At 38.8% G+C, this 19,334-nt stretch overlaps 1 protein-coding gene across 10 annotated transcripts in view; it reads right to left on the bottom strand.

Moving 5' to 3' along the window:
* Plcb4 (phospholipase C beta 4) overlaps positions 1 to 19,334 on the bottom strand; it is a 409,699-nt gene that overhangs the window by 43,933 nt on the left and 346,432 nt on the right. For 8 of the 10 annotated variants that reach the window (XM_045156593.1, XM_045156591.1, XM_045156592.1 and 5 more), the window contains 8 exons: positions 18,607 to 18,642; positions 16,435 to 16,576; positions 15,581 to 15,665; positions 15,160 to 15,284; positions 13,244 to 13,295; positions 11,898 to 12,000; positions 10,789 to 10,953; positions 3,068 to 3,272 (listed from right to left, as the gene is read on the bottom strand). In XM_045156593.1, the coding sequence (XP_045012528.1) occupies positions 3,068 to 3,272; positions 10,789 to 10,953; positions 11,898 to 12,000; positions 13,244 to 13,295; positions 15,160 to 15,284; positions 15,581 to 15,665; positions 16,435 to 16,576; positions 18,607 to 18,642 (913 nt within the window). The remainder of the gene's footprint in view (positions 1 to 3,067; positions 3,273 to 10,788; positions 10,954 to 11,897; positions 12,001 to 13,243; positions 13,296 to 15,159; positions 15,285 to 15,580; positions 15,666 to 16,434; positions 16,577 to 18,606; positions 18,643 to 19,334) is intronic. The other 2 variants (XM_004661513.2, XM_004661515.2) reach the window with 1 other exon arrangement.

Here is a 19,334-nt window from a genome sequence, read left to right as displayed (position 1 = left end):
CCACTTAAACTTTTTTATCCAAATGACGTTCTATGGATACATATGGGCAATTTGCTTTGGTTGGTTTTTATTCCTAGAAAATGTTGGAGTATGATAGTACAGTGTCATTTTGAACTTGTATGCAGTCAGTGAGAATATAAATATACTAGGGGACATAGATTACAGATGTTCTTTTCTACTGGTTGAACAGGTAAACTTTCAGGTTTGACTGTGGAAGAGTAACTAAACAATAAGATATGGGCATGTTGTTTAAGTTCAGATATTGTAAAGATAAGGAATTAGAAAAGTAAGAGTTCTCATATTCTTCATTCATTATCTTCAGGTAAAACCTCTAAAATTCATGTCTTCCCTTAGTTTCTTCACATATAAAAGAAATGACCAGAGAGTTCCAAGTAAACTGTCTTTAAATCAAGTCTGAGGCTAAGACATCTAGAGCAGAATTTCAGTAGAGAGCTCCTAATGCTTTGGTAGAAAGGAAACAGTCAGAAGGTACTTGCAGGACTGTCATTAAAGATATTCATTTGCATCAGGTTGAATGTTGAGATCAACAGATGTGCATTACATTACAAATACACATGCTTCCTCAGCACACACCTACATATGCCCAATCATGCCAGAACCATTTCATGTTTTGGGACTCTCTTTATACAAGCTTAACACAAAGTAGGAGCTGAGCAAATGATTTCTTTCCTCTTTCTGAAATGGCTCATTTCCCAGGAGAATTGTTTCATTTGAAATTTAACCCATTGCAGAAGCACAACTTAAAGAAATTTCCAACAGATGTGTTCATATAACACATCATAACATGCAGTAGGGATTAATTACACTGTCTCTGCTTTCTTTCCTGTAGACTATGACTTCTTTCTGACCCTTCAGGCCATGGCCATGCTTACACCAGGTGCTTTCTGGGGCTTGATGTGAAGGGGAAAATGGCTCCACCTTACAGGCCTCCTGATTCCTTCTTGGGCCCACCCACTCAGCCCTAGGCACCACGTTCCAGCCACTTTTATAGGTTCTTACATCTGTTACTCTATGCTGTGGATTCTACTAGCTTCCTTTCTCATTTTTAAGAATATTTTGTTTTTATTTATTTATTTGACAGACAAAGAGAGGGAGAGAGAGAGAAAGAGAGAGAGAGGGAGGGAGAGAGGGAGGAAGAGAGAGAGAATGGGTGTGCCAGGGCCTCTAAGCCACTGCAAAGGAACTCCAGACACATGTGCCCCCTTGTGCATCTGGCTAATGTGGGTCCTGGAGAATCAAACCTGGGTCCTTTGGCTTTGCAGGCAAATGCCTTAACCACTAAGTCATCTCTTCAACCTTTAATTTTTATTTTATTTTTTATTTATTTATTTTTAAACATATATATATGCATATATATTATTTTTAAACACACACACACAAACACACACACACACACACATATGCACACATACATACATACATATATATTTGAGAGAAAGAGGCAGAGAGAGAGAGAATGGGCATGCCAGGGCCTCCAGCCTCTGCAAATGAACTCCAGATGCATGCACCCACTTGTGCATCTGGCTTACATGGGTACTGGGGAATAGAACCAAGATCCTTTGGCTTTGCAGGCAAATGCCTTAACTGCTACGCCATCTCTCCAGCCCCTCATTTTTATTTTTAAAAATATGTTTGCTGATTTATTTGCATGCTGAGAGAGATAGACAGACAGACAGACAAGGAGAGAAAGAATGGGCACTCCAGGGCTTCTACCAAACTATCTCCAGATGCACACACTACTTTGGGCATCTGGCGTGACATGAGCACTAGGGGATCGAACCCAGCTTGTTAGGCTTTGCAGGCAAGTGCCTTAACCACTGAGCAATCTCTCCAGCCCCCCTTTTATTTTTTAAAAGTATTTTTATTTATCTTCAAGCACACACACAGAGAGAGGCTGAATGAATTAATGAATGTATAAGGGTGTGCCAGGACCTCTTGCTACTTTAAACCAACTCCAGAAACATGTACCACTTTGTTCATTGGCTTTATTTGAATACTGGGGAACAGAACCCAGGTCATCTCTCCAGCCTGTTCCTTTTTTTGAATGAAAAACATAAATGGGGATAGGATGGAGTCATAATACACTCTATGACTAAAACACCTTCATGAGTTAATTTACTTTTTGAAGCTCTAATCACATTGCTAAAAGTTGTGGGTTAACTGCAGAAAAGCTGCTGCCCAGAGAAATGTGCACTATTAAAAATAACCATTTAACCTCAAACTCTCCCAACAAACCAGTGATGTGTTCCAATATGGTAAGGGGATCTCACTTAGCTATGAAAACACGCCATGTGCATGCACACTCCCGGTCCTTACTATGCTGGACAGTGTCCTGTTAGGATGAGAACTTAACCCAGAGGTTAACAAGGAGATGGTCACTGCCTTCACATTGCCCAGCAAGGGACTTAAACCGTGGCTAATGTGATAGAGTCATCCTACTCTAGTGCTTCCTTGTGGTTCATAAACACTGTGACAAAGAAAACTTTGCTTTTTTAAAAACATTATTAGCTCATTGGAGGACACAAAGCAGCCATCGATTTGGTTGTAGTGAAATCCTATGTCTTGATCTAGTTTGGGTTCACTGATTCTCTTAGTAAAGCCAAGATGGACTGATGGCAGATTTTTTTTTTTTTTTTTTTTTTACTAAACTCTCCTGTGGATTGGGAAGAAAATTCAGACATGTTGGTAACTGAATTTAATTTAAAAATTTTAGAATACTGATGTATAATATATGCTTTCTTATGATTTTTTGTCATTTTAATTGTGAGTATAAATATATCCTTCAAAAACCATTTATAAAATGTTACCCAACATAAAAATATGATACTTTAGAATAAGACTTTAAGATACTCAAGCCTTGTCCTTTCATTTCTTAGTGAGAAGCCTGGGGTTACTATTTACTCTGGGTTTCATCAATGCCACCAGGGTTCCCAGCATTGGCAGAACAGTTATCATTATTACTACTGGTTTTAGGCACAGGCAAACTGTTCCACAGTCTTACAATGCAGGACTCCATCTATATCGAATTCTATTTCTAAATGCTTACCTCCAAATCCATCAGGCACATATGTTTTAAGAACAATATTGCAGAAAATTGTTGGCAGTGATAACGGTTTGTTTCCTTCATTTCTCAGGGAAATGTGTCTGTATCCCGCTTGGAGGCCATCCAGGGGCAGGATCCTCTGGCCAATCAGCTTGTTGTTGTCGTCATATACTGCTATTCTCAAGACAGCCAAATCTGGCAGGATCACCTGCAAACAAAAGCAAGAGAACATTTGCTCTGGGGAGCTGACTCAGTGGGTGGAACACTTTTTGCAGCACAGCTCTGAATACCAGTGTCTGGATCCCCCAACTTCGTGGAAAAGTTGGAGGCTGCAGTGGGCTTCTGTCATCCCAGTATGCCTACTGTGGGAAGGGAGGCAGAGACAAAACCACCCTGAAGCCCATGGACTGGCTAGCTTGGTGAATGGAGCAGTGAATAATGAGACCCTACTTCAAATGAGGTCGAAGGCAAGGACCAACATGAAAGTTGTCCTCTAGTGTGCTGTGGCTGCACACCTATAATAACACACATACACACACACCCCTATATAAATATTTTTAAATGATAGTTTAAATTTAATTTAATTTAATTGTAATGCAGCTCCCAGGATCCATGACTAGGAATTTAGACCAAGTCAATTTTGCTTTTAAATATCCTTTTACTGTGCAAACATTCCAATGACTCATTTCCATTCCTAAAGTATGCTGTGTGAGCTCTTGATGTCCAAGACAACTGGAACAGGTCTTCTTGGAAGTCATCTCTTCCAACAACTTAAATAGATGGATGACGAATATTGCAACTTCAATGCCTGGCTTTTCCTTCATCTACCCAAGTCACAGGGGAGAAAAATGTGACCTCAATAAACAAAGTGACTTTTCTTGTTCTCAGAGATTATGAGTGACACAGTGGAGCCTGGGAGCTGGGCTCTTGAAATTTAATCCTCTGATCTGTCTATGATCAATCTGTCATGAGTTGCTTCTGACATTCAACACAGCCTGTTTTTCACAGTATGGAAAGAATTTCTAAGGAAATACTTTCTGTATAAGACAATTTATTTGTCAAGTTAAGTACTCCTTGTTTCTTGCACTTTAATTTCTGGTCATATTTTATGATATTAAATAGCATAATGTAGCAAAACTAAAATACATTAATATACACTGATTCTAAGAAACATTAATATATTCTGATTCTATCCCTATCACATCTAAACCAAATAGAAGGATCTAAATCTTATCTGGCAAAAATCCCTAAGATACAAAGTACTAGAGAGGGAATTACACAAAAACTAACAAGGATCAGTTCCATAGACACCATTATTCAGTCCTGACAGAAGCGGTAAAGCTTAACCTTAAAACCATGGACTGTGGCCAACCCATCCTAGGCCTGGAATTGGGTCCTCCCCCATGCCTCACACACACAACAGCGAACTGTTGGCCTGGGAGACCCATGAGGTCCACAAAACAATGCAGACCATTGCCCCAAACACTTAATTACCTGCCAGAACTAAAAGGTAAGACCCTATCTCTAAAGCCTCCACAGGCTGTGGTCACAGGACACTAGAATGTCATGATGGAACCTAATGGGAAACTAGCCCCCTGCTGGCTATCCCACATTGTGCTGGAAAGCACTATGGGAGCTTTGAGAAGAAAATGTTCACCAGCAACTTCAATAAGCAGGGACCATGCAGACTGTGAGATCAACCAGCCAGACAAGAAGTACACCCTTGTACAATAGTGGCATGCAGCCCCCCCTGCTGGTAACCAACTATTCTCTGACTGGACTTGAAGCCTGCTCAGTGGGAAAGAATTTGTGTCTGGTACTGGGAACCAAGTCAGAATCTCATGGCCAGGAAACTCAAGACTTCAGAAAGAAGCCCTCACTGCTCTCTTAAACAACTTTACATAACCCCTTTAACCCAAGCTTTTCTCACCATGGTTGGTGTGGTGGTTTGAATAAAATAGATGGCCCCCAATATATTCAGTTCTTTATTGTTTGTAGTTTGCATCTGCTGTCTACCTGGCTGGAGACAAATGTCACTGGGTGGATCTTAAATTGTGGTGGTGGGTTTCAGATTTCAATCTAAAGATATACAAAGTGTGCCTAGCTGGAGTTCCTGAAGTGTGCTGTGGCTTTTGACCTTTTGGCTTGTGCTTCTCTCTCTCTGCTTGGTCCTGTGAAGGCAAGCCAGCTTCTTCTGCCATTTATGGAACTTCCACTGGATCTGTAAGCTTCAATAAATATCCCTTCCTCCACAACTGTGTCTGGCCTGAAAGTTCATCTCAGTGAACCTGAAGCTGTCTGTTACAGTTGGAGAATCTGCTTTTTATTATATAGATGCCAGAGAAAATGGAGAACCAAATTCACTGATAAGACAAGAAGACAGCTGACTATCCACCATAAGATGTGCTGCCAGGGCCCAGGAGAAACTGCAGAGGAAGTGGCGAAATGAATACTGCTCTTAATGCTAGCCTGACAACCAATTCCAGGGTGATAGTGACAGACAAACTGATTAATCAAAACCTACCAAAGCAGAAATCCAGAGGCTGCAGTGAATGCAACACTAAATCAGACTGCCAATAGGCCTTCCATGGCTCAGGGAACATCCCAGAAGGGAATGGGAAGATCAAAAGAGCTAGAGAGTAGATAGAAATATCCCAAGACACTGTCCCCCTACTACCCCACAGGGACTGAGTGAGGTTTCAATGACTCCAGAGTGAATACAATAACCCCAATGGAGAAAGCCCCCAGAGTAACAGGTGCAGAGATGAAGGGATAAAAGATATATATATATATATATATATATCTCAAATAAATAAATTTTAAAAAAATTTTAAAAATTTTTAAAAAAATAAATGCAAATAATTTTTTTAAAAAAGAGAAAAAACATACAAACTAGAAGCATTACAAAAGAAAATGTGATGAGTTTAATGAATAATGCCTCCTTATTGGCTAAAAGCAGCGAGGACATCTTGGATGATCTGGCCACCATGTCTGAAGCCAGACTATAGGTTGCTTGTCTGATACAATCTATAGGATATAATTTAATCATAACTGTACACAGGAGAAATCATGCTAAACTTCAGCCAATCTCTTTCACTCTTGATTCTCATGTGGTAACTGGGGGAGGAAGGGCTTATGGTTTTCTATTCTTGCCTTGTTATAATAATGCAAGAAGCAAAACAAAAAAAAAAAAATAGAAAGAAATAAGACAAATTAAAGAGCTGAATATCAGTAAAAGGCAATTAACATCTCAATAAAAGCAAATGTTCCAGAGCTGGCATCATGTTTCTGGAGCCAGAAATAGAACATATAAAAACCAAGTTGAAACATAACCAAACTGTTTTTATGAAGCCATTATTATCCTGATACCAAAAGCAGATAAAAGAAAATTAGAGACCAATTTTCCTGATAAATATAGATGCAAGATTTCTCAATTAAATACTGGCAAACCAAAGTCAAGAATATATACAATGATCAAGTTGGCTTTATTTTAGCGATTGGGGATATTTCAACATATGCAAATAAATGTAATATACCACATATATGGATCCAAGGACAGAAATCATGTTATTGTCTCAATAAATGAAGAAAAGGCTTTTGATAAAATTTAACATTCCCTTCATGATAAAAGTACTAAAGAAACTAGGAACAGAAGGAACATATCTCAGTATCATAAAGGCTATATGTAGAAAGCCTATAGCCAATATTCTACTAGAGGGTTTGAAAGTGTCAAAAAATTGCCAGTAAAATCAGGAGCAAGACCAAGGTATCTATTTCTTGCACTCTAATTCAATAAAGTGTTATAAATTTCAGCTAGAGCAAATGTCAAGAGAAGTGAATAAAAGTTAGGGTTACACAGGTAGGACAAGAAGAAATCAAATTCTCTTTACTTGTAGATGATACTTTATAATTAACAGACTCTAAAGAATAGAGAACTTTTAGAACTGATGAACATATGTAAAAAATAGTAGTTTTCCTAAGTACCAATAACAAACATAGTGAAGAAGACACCAGGAAATTAGCCCACTTACTATTGTCTTAAAAATATTAAATATCTCAGAATAAACCTAATCAAGAAAGTAAAAGGCTACTACAAGGAAAAATTTTAAACACTCCAGAAAGAAACTTAAGAAGGCACTAGAAGACAGAAAGACCTCCCATGCTCATGGCTTAGAAGAATATTATTAAAATTGCTATTTTACCAAAAGCAATCAAGAGATTTTATACAATCTCCATTAAAATTTCAATGCCTCTCTTTACAGAAATTTAAAAAAAGGAATCTTAAAATTCATATGGAAGGACAAAGACCTGGGATAGCAAAATATAACCTAAGCAAAATAATGCCAGAGGTATCACTATAGCTGACATCAAGTTATATCATACAGCCATAGTAACAAAAGCAGAATGATACTATCACAACAGCAGAATGAATAGAAAAGAAAAAGAGAAGAGAAGAAATAATAGAGAACACAGATATAAATCCATGCTTCTACAGTCACCTGATTTTTGATGAAAAATATCAAAAATATGTATTGGAGAAAATACCCTTTTCAACAAATGGTGCTGGAAAACCTAGATATTTGCATGTAAAATAATGATACTAGAGCCTTATCTCCTTCTGCACAAAAAATCAAGTCCAAATGAATAAAAGATCTTAACATTAGATCCAAAATTCTGAAATTTTTAGAGGAAAAAGTAGGCGAAGCACTTCATGATTTAGGGATGGGGGTGGGGAAGGTTCAGTTAAAGGCGCTTGCTTGCAAGATTGCTGGACCCATATTTGATTCTCTCCAATAGCCACATAAAGCCAGTTGCAAAGAGGTGTGCGTGCTTCTGTGATCCCAATATGCCTACAATAATGGGAGTTGGAGACAGAATCTTGAAGCTAGAAAGCCAGTAAGTCTGGCACACACACTGGCAAAACAGGAGACCCTGTCTCAAAGAAGATGGACCTTGAGGTTATCCTCTGATCCCTACATACGCTTTGTGGCATGTGTGCACTCATACATATACATACATACATACACACAATAAAAATAAAAGATATATATAGATATAGGTAAAGGCTTCCTGAGTAGGACTCTTGTTGTTTAGGAAATGATGCCATCAAACAACAAATGAGATCTTATTAAATTAAAAAAATACAAATAAAATCCCAGCACTTGGGAGGCAGAGGTAGAAGGATCACCGAGAGTTCGAGGCCACTCTGAGACTACATAGTGAATTCCAGGTCAGCCTGAGCCAGAGCGAGACCCTACCTCAAAAAACCAAAAATAAATAAATAAATAAATAAAAATAAGTAAATAAATAAAATCTTCTGGGCTGGAGAGATGGTCCAGCGGTTAAGGCACTGTAATGCGCCATACCCCGTACCCATGTAAAGCTAGAAGCACGAAGTCGTACATGCATCTGGAGCTCATTTGCAGTGGCTAGACATCCTGGCACACCCATTCTCTCTCTTTTCTTGCAAATAAATAATATTCAAGCAAAAAAAAAAAAAAACCAAAAAACCTTCTGTGTAGAAAAAAACACAACACAGTAAATGGAGCGAAGAGTAGGTCCATGAATATGAGAAAATCCAGCCAGAATATACAAATAAAACAAAACAAAACAAAAACACCTTACAAAACAGCCCAATCAACGGATAAGCCAATGAAATTAACAATAAATTTAAAAAGATGGAACACAAATGGCTTAGATGTAAAAACATGTCTAGGGCTGGAGAGATGGCTTAGCGGTTAAGCGCTCGCCTATGAAGCCTATGGACCCCGGTTCGAGGCTCGGTTCCCCAGGTCCCACGTTAGCCAGATGCACAAGGGGGCGCACGCGTCTGGAGTTCGTTTGCAGTGGCTGGAAGCCCTGGCGCGCCCATTCTCTCTCTCTCCCTCTATCTGTCTTTCTCTCTGTGTCTGTTACTCTCAAATAAATAAATAAAAAATATTTTTTAAAAAAAACATGTCCAACCTCACTATTCACCAGAGAGACACAAATTAAAACTACATTTGAGATTCCAACTCAAATGGCAGCTGTGAAGAAAAGCCACAGATGCTGGGATGATGCAAGAGCAACATGGCCAAACTTCTAGGGGATGGAAAGTGGTCCGGCTACTACAGAGTCTCCTCACAAAACTAGATCTGCCATATGTCCCAGATACATCACTCCTGGGTATTTCTCTAAAAGTCTCTAAATGGACACATCACAGAAATTCTTGCACATCAGTTTACTGAAGCACTATTCACAACAGCTACATTATGGAAACAGTCTGGATATCCAACAGAAGAATGGGTGAGGAAAATATGGTATACATACACAGTGCAATTTTGTTTCATACACAGACATACACAAAATAAAATATCTGGGTCTATGCAGAAGAAAAGTTATGTCATTTGCAGGAAAATGGATGCAAGTGAAAATAATCATATAAAGTGGGTTAAGCCAGTTTCAGAAAGGCAAACGTATATTATCTCTCACTTGTAATTTAATTTTACATTGTTACATAGAGCCACATTTGTATCCGCAATACAAAACTGTCTAGAGACTGACAGGAAAGGTGCCAGGGAAAAAGGGAAGAGTAGGGGGACATGCGGGGTATACTCAATACACATCATCAACTTGTATACAAATGGCCTCGTGTGACACAGTACCATATACAATGAATGCAAACACAATAAAAACATTTTTAAAAAGGTATAAAAACCAAGTTAGGTATGTACTTATTTATCTAAAGAAAGTATGATGGGGAGAGATGCTTGATGCCTGAGAAAACATTCTGAATCTGTACAAATGTGTATAAGAACTATTTATTTTGTCAAAGAACAGTGTTTCATACCAGAAACAGATAACACTACACAACTGAAAAAACTAGGGAACCAAAAAAGACTTCAGTGATAACTTAGACCACATCCTGTCAGGAACAGAGAGGGTAACAATGCAGGAGGTGGGTAATCACACTCACCTCACAGTGGGGAACCAAAGTTTGAAAGTGGCCTGTTTTGTCAAACCCACTTTGGTTTCTCTAAAAGGGGTGACTCTGTCCTGAAATAAACAGTTGCTATTTTGTTAAGATCAGAGCCTGATTCTCTGTGTTGAATGACAAACAGATGGGGCAGAAGCACCTACAAATCCTGTGCCTGAAAACACAAGAAATCACCGTGGCCAGGGCAACAGACCCAGCGAGGAGGAAAGCAGGCATCATGGAGTAGGCACTGTCCACGGGTGGACTTTTCAATGCATCTTTCAGCTGACAAGACAAGGGGGTGATGGGTGATGAGAAGATGAAGAACGGTATTAGAGGGGACAACCGCTTTTTCTTAGGACCCAGAAGATGGAAGTGGGAGAAGCGAAGCCCGAGAAGCAGACACCTCACTCCTGAATGGACAGTACTGCACTTGTGACCCACATTATGACATTTTTTTGCTTTGGTTTTGCCTGAAGCTTCCTGCCTGACCTCTTAACTAACAGCAGAGTCACTAGCAGGGAAACCCTTGAAGGCACAATGGTGGTCACCAGTGAGGACATAACTGATGCAGACTGCACACTTGGAGGTAGGCACTGCCACATGGGAGGTGGGCATGGATAACCACTATGTAATAGTGATAGAAGGGGCCTACTCATAGAAGGGAAAAGGTAGACATGTGGGGTGAATCATACATCATGTAGGGTCTATGCACAAACTCAAGACCCCAAATCTTTCCAGTGACTGTGGCATATTGATAAAGCCTTACCTTCCGGAATACAAATGATTCTTCATTGTAAACTGGGTTGAGTCCATTGTTCATAACCATGCGGGTTCGGAATTCCTTCCGAATGGTGTCGGTGGGCAACCCATACATATCTACCTCCACATACGTCCCAATCTTCTTATCTGATAAGAACTGCCCTGATATAACCTGTAATAACAGACATAGGTGGAAGAAAAGGTGACTGTGGCATTGGTGGCAATGAATACAGAGGAAAGATGAAATCCTGTTGGTAAGGGAGGTATTTCAATTAAACACAGAAGTTCTAACTTTTAAAACTACCCCCCCCCCAAAAAAGAAGGAAAACAAGCATGATAATACATTATAAAGACCCAGGAATGGAAGTGATGCATTTGGGTACACCCTGAGATCTCCTAGCATCTCCCAACTTCATCAGGCTGTCCTCATAACTGAATTCTTTAAAAAGTCTTGAAAAGGGACATACAGCAGGAAAATTGTTGCTAGATTTTGTCCATTATTCTTTACAAATATTAACAGTGGTCAGCTGTGAGAGTGTTATTTACCTGTAAAGACCAATATTAAATTTCATCTGCTATTAAGTTACTATGTAACTTTTTTATTTACTTTCCAAATAGATATAGCCATTTATTTGCTTTGCTTTTACATTATCTAACAGCTAGTAATTTTGAAAACTTTTTAGAAGTTTAGTGTGCAATGGACTATACATATAATTACACAATTAGATCAGCTTTGACAGTGAATACATCTGTGAATCCAGTTAAAATAATAAGCATTTCTATCATCTCAAAAAGTTCCTTGGAGCCCTTTTGTAGTTCATCACTTCTTCCCTTTGCATCTAGGAAAATCTACTGTTTTACTTTCTGTGGCTATTGAACATATTTTCTGGACTCTTATATAAATGTAATCACATATTAAATACATTTTTAATGGTGTTTTCACTTATAATAACACAATTTTACTACTGGAATTAGGTGTTTCAGAAAAAAAAAACAGAAATATTGAGAGCAACATAAGATCTTACAACATGACATCGGCTATTTTAGCTGGTTTCTTTCTAGGCACATTTGCCTATACATGCACAATCATATAACCAGTAATGCACTGGCTCTTACCTGCACTGAGCAAGTGGCTGCAATCACCCCATCAACAGGGGTTTCAGAGAAGGGATCAAATGTCCGATCAGGCCGCCTCATGAAATCTGGTTTGAGAAGGTACCTGACAGAACAGAAGCAGAGCAGGGAATTTTCCTGGGAACTTGTACAAAGACTAAAACACTGTTGAAACACTAGAGGCATCCTTTTCCCTGCTGTAGCTTAGGAGCTAGGCTTTCCCACAAAGGACCTAAGGATTGCAGACAACAACCTTGTTCTTCTGGAAAATACTGAAGATCATCAGATAATAAACACGGGGCACATAGGGTTCAAAGGAAATAAAAATGTCTCTTTCCTTGAACAAGGGGAAGAGGGCATGATAACAGCTCAGTTTTGACCCAAAACTCAGATCCTGAATCTTTTCACTTGGCTGACTTTCTCCCTTCTCCTCTTATCCTGGAGAATCTAGGCTGAGCAAGAACCCTGACAATAGTGGTTAACATGGGCTTGTGTCAGACAGGCACAGAGACAGAATGTACACACTGAAGTCATTCCTACTGCACAACTACTGAAAAACTGAATCTGCCCTTGTTGTTTACAGTAATGAAGGTTAAGAAATCCTGGTAGGGCCAGACCTAGAGAAAAGTGTCCCTGTGGGAAAGGGAAGCACTCCAGGGAAGGGGATTTATGGGAGAGATCTTTGGGTCATGGTCTGGGGTTACTCAAAGTGCTGCTTAGGGATGCAGGTCAGGGCAACAAAGGACATTGAGTTTTGTTATCTTTATAGAACTGTTCCTTCAAATTTTTGTTTCAACTTTCAGTGTTTCAACAGAATTAACATTTCCTCATTTGCTTCTTGGCTTGTGGGTTTTAAGCAGGCTACTTAAGTAAACTAGAACACATTCATAGTATTATATAACTGCTAGTTATAACACATGCAAAAGAATCAAGGGAGGACAAGGGCTATTACCAACTGAATTAAGTTCAACTTGATACCCACAGCTTCATTTGATATGAAATTAACTTCACTTCCATATTTATCATCAGTAAAAATGCACGTATTTAATGTCTGTGTCCAAATGAGTGGTGATCATTCATTCACCTGCCTCCACTATTGAATTTAAAATAAAAGGATTAAACTCTACAGTGTGTATGCTGAACTGCTTAACTTGTAGTTCAAAGAAAAATAAGTAAAAAAAATGTGTATTCGTGAATATAATCTATCTAGGTACTTCATTTACTTCTGCCCTGTCTGCGCTCACCCCTCACTCACACCCAACTGCCCCTAATTAAGAATGGCATGGTCTCATTACAGCTGCAGTACAGAAGGCTGAAGCAAGGTGACAATGGCTTATCCCATTACTCACCCGCACGATCCATTATACTCAAATTTTCCCTGATTCAATTGCATCGCTAAATCTGTCAAGAGACAAAAATAATTTAGTATGTCATCTCCCTGGACAAAGAAGATCCTGATGTGGAGACTAAACCAATACAATTCAAATTGCTTCCAGTCCCACAGGCCCAACTCCACCATCCTTAACTCCATACAGCACTGCCAGCTATGTTTTGGGTGCATGACTCTCTTTCATATTAAAATGACCTTGGGTTTAATTAAAATTAAACAGAGTATTTTCATAAAGGCCATTACAGAAGTGCATATGATGGTCACAGGGAGCAGGGAGAAAGGGGTTATCAAGGAATGACAGATGCACAAAAAGTAGAAAAGATCCCCCAGGTAGGCATATATTTGGGAGTATGCTCTTACAGCAAAATGGTTCTATTTTATTTTGTGGTTCCCCCCCCCGCCCGCCAGATTTGTAATTGTGTGTAGTGTGCCTATTTCTGTGTATATGTAGGGGGCATGTGCATGTACACAGGTAATTGTGTGGAAGCCAGAGGTTGACACTGGGTGTCTTCCTCAATTGCTCTCCACCTTGTTTTTGAGACAGTATCTCTCTCTGAACCTGGAACTCACTGAATTGGATAGATTAGCTAACAAGCAAGCCCCAGAGGTGCTCTGTTTCTGCCTCCAGAGCACAGGGATTTACATGCATGCATTGCTATGCTTAGTTTTTACATGGTACCTGGGGATCTGAACTCAGCTCCTCATGTATGTTACTAAATACTTTACCAACCAATTCCATCTCCCCATCCTAGTTTGAGTTTATTTTGCCAATATTAAAAGTCATGAAGAAGAATATCATATATTATTTATTTGTATTATTTATTTGATCTATTCAATTTTTATTTCTGACTATAATACTGTGATCAGAGGGCCTTAAGCAAACTGCTGTTATATGTGCACTTATACAAATTTACTCCTTTTAGAGAAAAAACAATCAGTATACATAGGAAACCTATCTTTTGGTATACTTTATGCAGAACCACATTATAGATTAGTACCTCTAAAAATATCTAACTTCTTATATACCATCTTACAGAATTTATGCTGCAATATTATATTCTTCTAGGGGAAGTACTATTGTGTCATTGGTGTTTGCTAAATGGCCAGAAGTTGGGGTATGTGGTAATTTGAATGTTTGTCCCCAAAGACTCAGGTGTTTTATTAAAGCTTGTAATGTGGGTCTCCAGCTGTCTGGCTGAAGGAGGTATCACTGGGGTGGATGTTGGGGTCCAGCCAAAAAGTGTGTCTGTGGGAGTATCTGCATTCCAGCTCACAGGTGAGCAGACAGGTCTGAACTTGGGCGTTTTGTATGCTTGCTGGCTGCTAGTGGTCTTTCTCTCTCTGCTTGGATTCATGAATGGGAGCTAGCTTCTTTCACCACTGAAGGAACTTCCCTTGGATATGGTAGCTGAAATAAACCCTGTTTCTCCCATGAACTGCATATAGCTGGATATTTGTCCCAGCAATATTGAAGCTATCTACTACAGGGTGATTCCCAAAAGAGGAAGGAGGCTTAGTTACTCTACAAAGATATTCAATTCATCTCACTCAGTTCTGCCTTTGGAAACTAAGACAACAATATTGCTCCAAAAGGAAAATGAGAAATTTGTTAAAATAAGGGAGATCTATTTAGCAGAACAGTCATGGGACTTATGAAAAGAACTAAAACCAAAACATCATATCTTACTATTGCTTCATTGCTTCCTTTTGGGATTTTGCGATATCACTCACCATTAGATAAAGCCAAAATAGCATTATTTTGCCATCTGTCTATATACTTTAAAAAATACCCTAAGGAAATGAATGACAACTGTCAATGCCACCCTGTCCAGTTGTTCTCATGGAATTCAGGGGTCATTGGACATCAGCTCCTACCTGGGGTTTGGTAGTTCAGTGAAACCATCTGGCAGCCAGCGTTCCAGAAAATCTGAGGCATGTAATTACTAGAATCCACTCGGCCTCCCTTGGGATAAATGCGGCTCATTTGCCGTTTATTGTAACTGGGAAACTTATTAAGGAAATCCAAAAGCAGTCTGTACAAAAACAACAAAGCACTAAAGCCATGAGTGTGCAGGACAACAGTGACAGACATGTCAACAACGCAGAGCAATCGTATTCAGAAAATCCAGTCACAGCGTGGACCCTAGGAAACCATCATATCTGGCTAGGTCACCACAGATGTCATGGTCTTTCTCATACAGTATTTTATCAGTTCTAAAATCAAAATTATGAATTAGCTGTGGATCTATTTTTACCCAATAGAATGCCACCTACTTCATTCAGAGAATAAGGATACTTTACAAATTCAATCGCATGTGTCTTCAAGTAGCCAAGACCAACAGATTCGTTAAAAGAAGACATGTTATAATGAATATTGCGTTCTGCAAAAGAAAAGCAAAGAAGCACTCAGAAACTGTCTTCACACCCTCACAGAAAAAACAACCATAAATATAGAGTCACATCCCGAATCAGGAAGCGTGCATGGCCCATGCTATGTGATCTTGTCAGTTGTTCTGAGTTTCACTAACATTCTGTGGATGTGCTGAATTAACTTTGGAATCATTAAACAAATAAACAAATTACATATAACCTGATTGTCACAGTCCCTCCTGAAATATGCTGCTTTGATGATAATGAGTTTTCCAGGCCAGAAACTATTGTAAAAATATTTTTATCTGGTTTGTATGTTGTGGGAAACCAGCTTTTGATTAAGTCTTGTGCCACAGAAGAGCAGGACTTATTTCTTCTAATTAAATGAGCCCAAACTTCTGCCCACTCTCTGCTAACCACAGATTACCTGATGCATCCACAGATAAAGATAGATATTGCTCCCAATAAAGATTATAAATGCTATTTGTCAATCCATCAAAAAGTAAATTAGTTCTGTTTTAAAAAGACTACACCATGAAAGCACATGGAACACAGCAGGCTGTCACAGTCTCCCTTGGCCACCTTGTGGATGATGTAGAGAAAGACAGCACATGATCACACCCTATGCCAGGGACAACTGGCTCTCTGCGAATCAAAAGTAAGATGAGGTGGAGCAATTCCGGGCCCACAGGAGAAAATGACAGTAAGTCAGATCCGAGCTCACCAGCATAATAAAAGAGAAGCAGACAGAAAGCTACTGAGTTTAACCTATGCAGTTACCTTCAGCAACATGGAAACCTTGGAACTTCACAGGTTGTGCGTAGTTGATCATTGTAGACAAGTATGGATGAATGTTTGTGGTAGCACCTACGTATTTATAAGATGCCATCCATGCCTGCTCATCTTCTACTGTAACCAGACCCTGTGAAGTACAAGGACAAGATCATATTAGCTGGTAGCTTCAGTGGGATTCAAAGATTCACGCTGCAGGCTTTCTTCTAAAAAGAATTTGCATATACACCAGTTCAAAGGTAAGAGATCTTTTTGTGCTTCAACTTTGTTAAAAATTAATGTCTGTTACAGCTCCAACTAATGCATAAGGAGGTAATCTGAAAATACTCATATTAAGGCAATGTCAGATTTTCAAAGGACGTTAAAATATCCAAGAAACTACATTGGCACCTCATTCCCATGCTGATAATGATAGCAATATCATAACTTAATTTGGTAAAAAAATTTCAAAAGCACTGACTCAGCACTGGTGCATATCAGAACTACCCAAAGGGCTTGCTAAGCAGAAATTTTGGCCCCACAGGCTGAGGAGAGGAGAAGTCACAGGATTTGCAACATTACTGCTAATTTTCTGGCACTGAGGGTGGGCTGGCCTGGAGACCACACTTTATAGTAGCACTCTTCTGCGATGTTAGGCACATAAGTAAATGGTTTAGGTATTTTTACCAAAAGTTTTATTATTAAAATAGTTTGGTAACTTGTTATGCAAAACATGTTGAAAGTGCATATTACTTTACACAGAGGAAAACCAACCTCAAATTATTTTATTTACAAAACCACAACAAAACTAACACAATCAACAACAAAATATAATGCCTTCATAAGTAACCAACCAACATCTTGTTGAGAACTGGTCTAAATTATTTTCCTCAAAGAGATGAACCCAGGTAGAGAAACTGCCCTGTCACATGATGATTGAAATGATGGTTAGCTGGGTCAGCTGCTTATTGTCACTGACATGGAACCTTTGAGATCAGCTTGCTTTCAACAATCAAAGCCTAAGGTAAGCAATCTAGAAATGTAACTTGCTTTGGTTTCCATTCTTTTATTTGTCCTAAGCTCCAATCACCACCCCAAACATGGGCAGGGGCTCATCTCTTCCTTGTGGTGTGTTTCCTGCTAATAAGAACACCAATGCTGAGAATCACGATGAAGTCTTGCCTGGGTAACAGTGTTACTGTCATGCTGGTCACTGGACAAGACTGAGTTCTTGAAGAACTGAAATCATCCTACTAATACATGGTGGAGACCAATATCAGTCAGTCTGTGCACTGTTCACTCCATGACCTTGTGAAATTCCAGTCTGTGCAGAGGGTCCTCATGCAAACTTGGAGAGCACTGGCATCGGATTTAAATGATAAGAAGAGAGGGTTTCACCCCAAATACAATAGGACCCCACACACAGCCAGACAGTATTCTCTTTAGCTCTGAAGTATGAGAATCCAGGGACAAGGCAAGTTTCTGCCTGTGACTGTCATCAATCATAATATATATCAGAAGACACACATATATGTTATAAATATAAATATATATATATATATATATATATATATATATATATATATACACACACACACACACACACACACACTATATACATACATACATACAAGAAAATTTGATCAGCACAAAGTACTTTGAAGAGGATAAAAGAAGATCAAAATGTAATCTGCCTTTTTCACAATAAAGCCAATGTTGAACAGCATTGACAAAGAACCCTAGGAGGTATGCAGTGTGAAGTCAATTAATGGTCTTTTATAGCATCAACATGGTCACAACCAAGATCACTTTTGCACTACATTATTATATTCTTCTAATGATGTAGTAGGTCATTTTTATTTTCAAATTCAATGTGCTAATGATCTCTGTATCTGTCTCCTAGGACTGAAAACTCTCATTCCATGACAGAAAACAACTTATTGTATTAAACACCTATTTTTTAAGGAAATTATCTGCTCTAGTTTTGTGATTTTTTAAATTCAGATTTAATCACTTTATCACTATGATATTTTTCGTTTGATGACTGAAAGAGTTTGGTGAATCAGACCCATGAATATTACACCTGTAAACACTAAACCTGGATAAAATGTTCATTATTAGAGGGTCGCATGAGAGTGTCTTCTAAGGAAAGCAAAATGCTTGAGATAATTATTTTGTTACCTTTTTGCTGTTTTCATGTTCAGGGTCATCTGGTGTCTAAATTAGAGAAAGAAAATGATTTGTTTACCTCTCTAAAGGGCAAATTCTAAATTCATTAGTCGTATCCAAGTAAAGATCTAAGTATACATATGTAACCTTGTTATTGGTTTTGGTATTGGTATTGGTTCACATGGTCAATTATTGATGACACAAAGCCATCCACAAAAACAAGATTGTTGATCTCACTGCTCTGTATCCTAGAAGTGCTCACCTTCTGACAATCTTCACATACTCAGGGGCTGCACTACCAAACTTTCACTAGTGATTTAGTCATGAGGCTGGGAAAATGGGTAATCAATGTGGCCACGTTTCCTGATATGTAAAGGGGAACATGAATGTAACTCTTCAGTAAGCCAACATTCATATCTGAGTATCTTCTATAGACTCAGTGACTATCCCCACCAAATTGACTTGGTTGAAACTAATTCCTAATGTGATGTATTGATGATGGTCCCCAACTTAATGATGGCTTGATTTATGGGTTTTTGGTTTCATGAAGGTATGAAAGTGATATGCATTCAGGTGAAGCTGTGTTTCCATTTTGATCTTTCCTTGGCTAATGATGTATTTCACAATGTCCTCTTGCGACACTGGGAAGAGACACATATCAGCCATGCGATCGTGGGTAGACAACCTGTATGTACATAATACTGTGTCGCTATGCTATGATGGTCAGCAGGTTAGGTGTA

The sequence above is a fragment of the Jaculus jaculus genome, chromosome 8 (assembly GCF_020740685.1).
Source record: "Jaculus jaculus isolate mJacJac1 chromosome 8, mJacJac1.mat.Y.cur, whole genome shotgun sequence".
NCBI classification, from domain to species: Eukaryota; Metazoa; Chordata; class Mammalia; order Rodentia; family Dipodidae; genus Jaculus; species Jaculus jaculus.
Note: the sequence above shows the minus strand (reverse complement) of the source record. Positions and strands in the feature narration are given on the sequence as shown.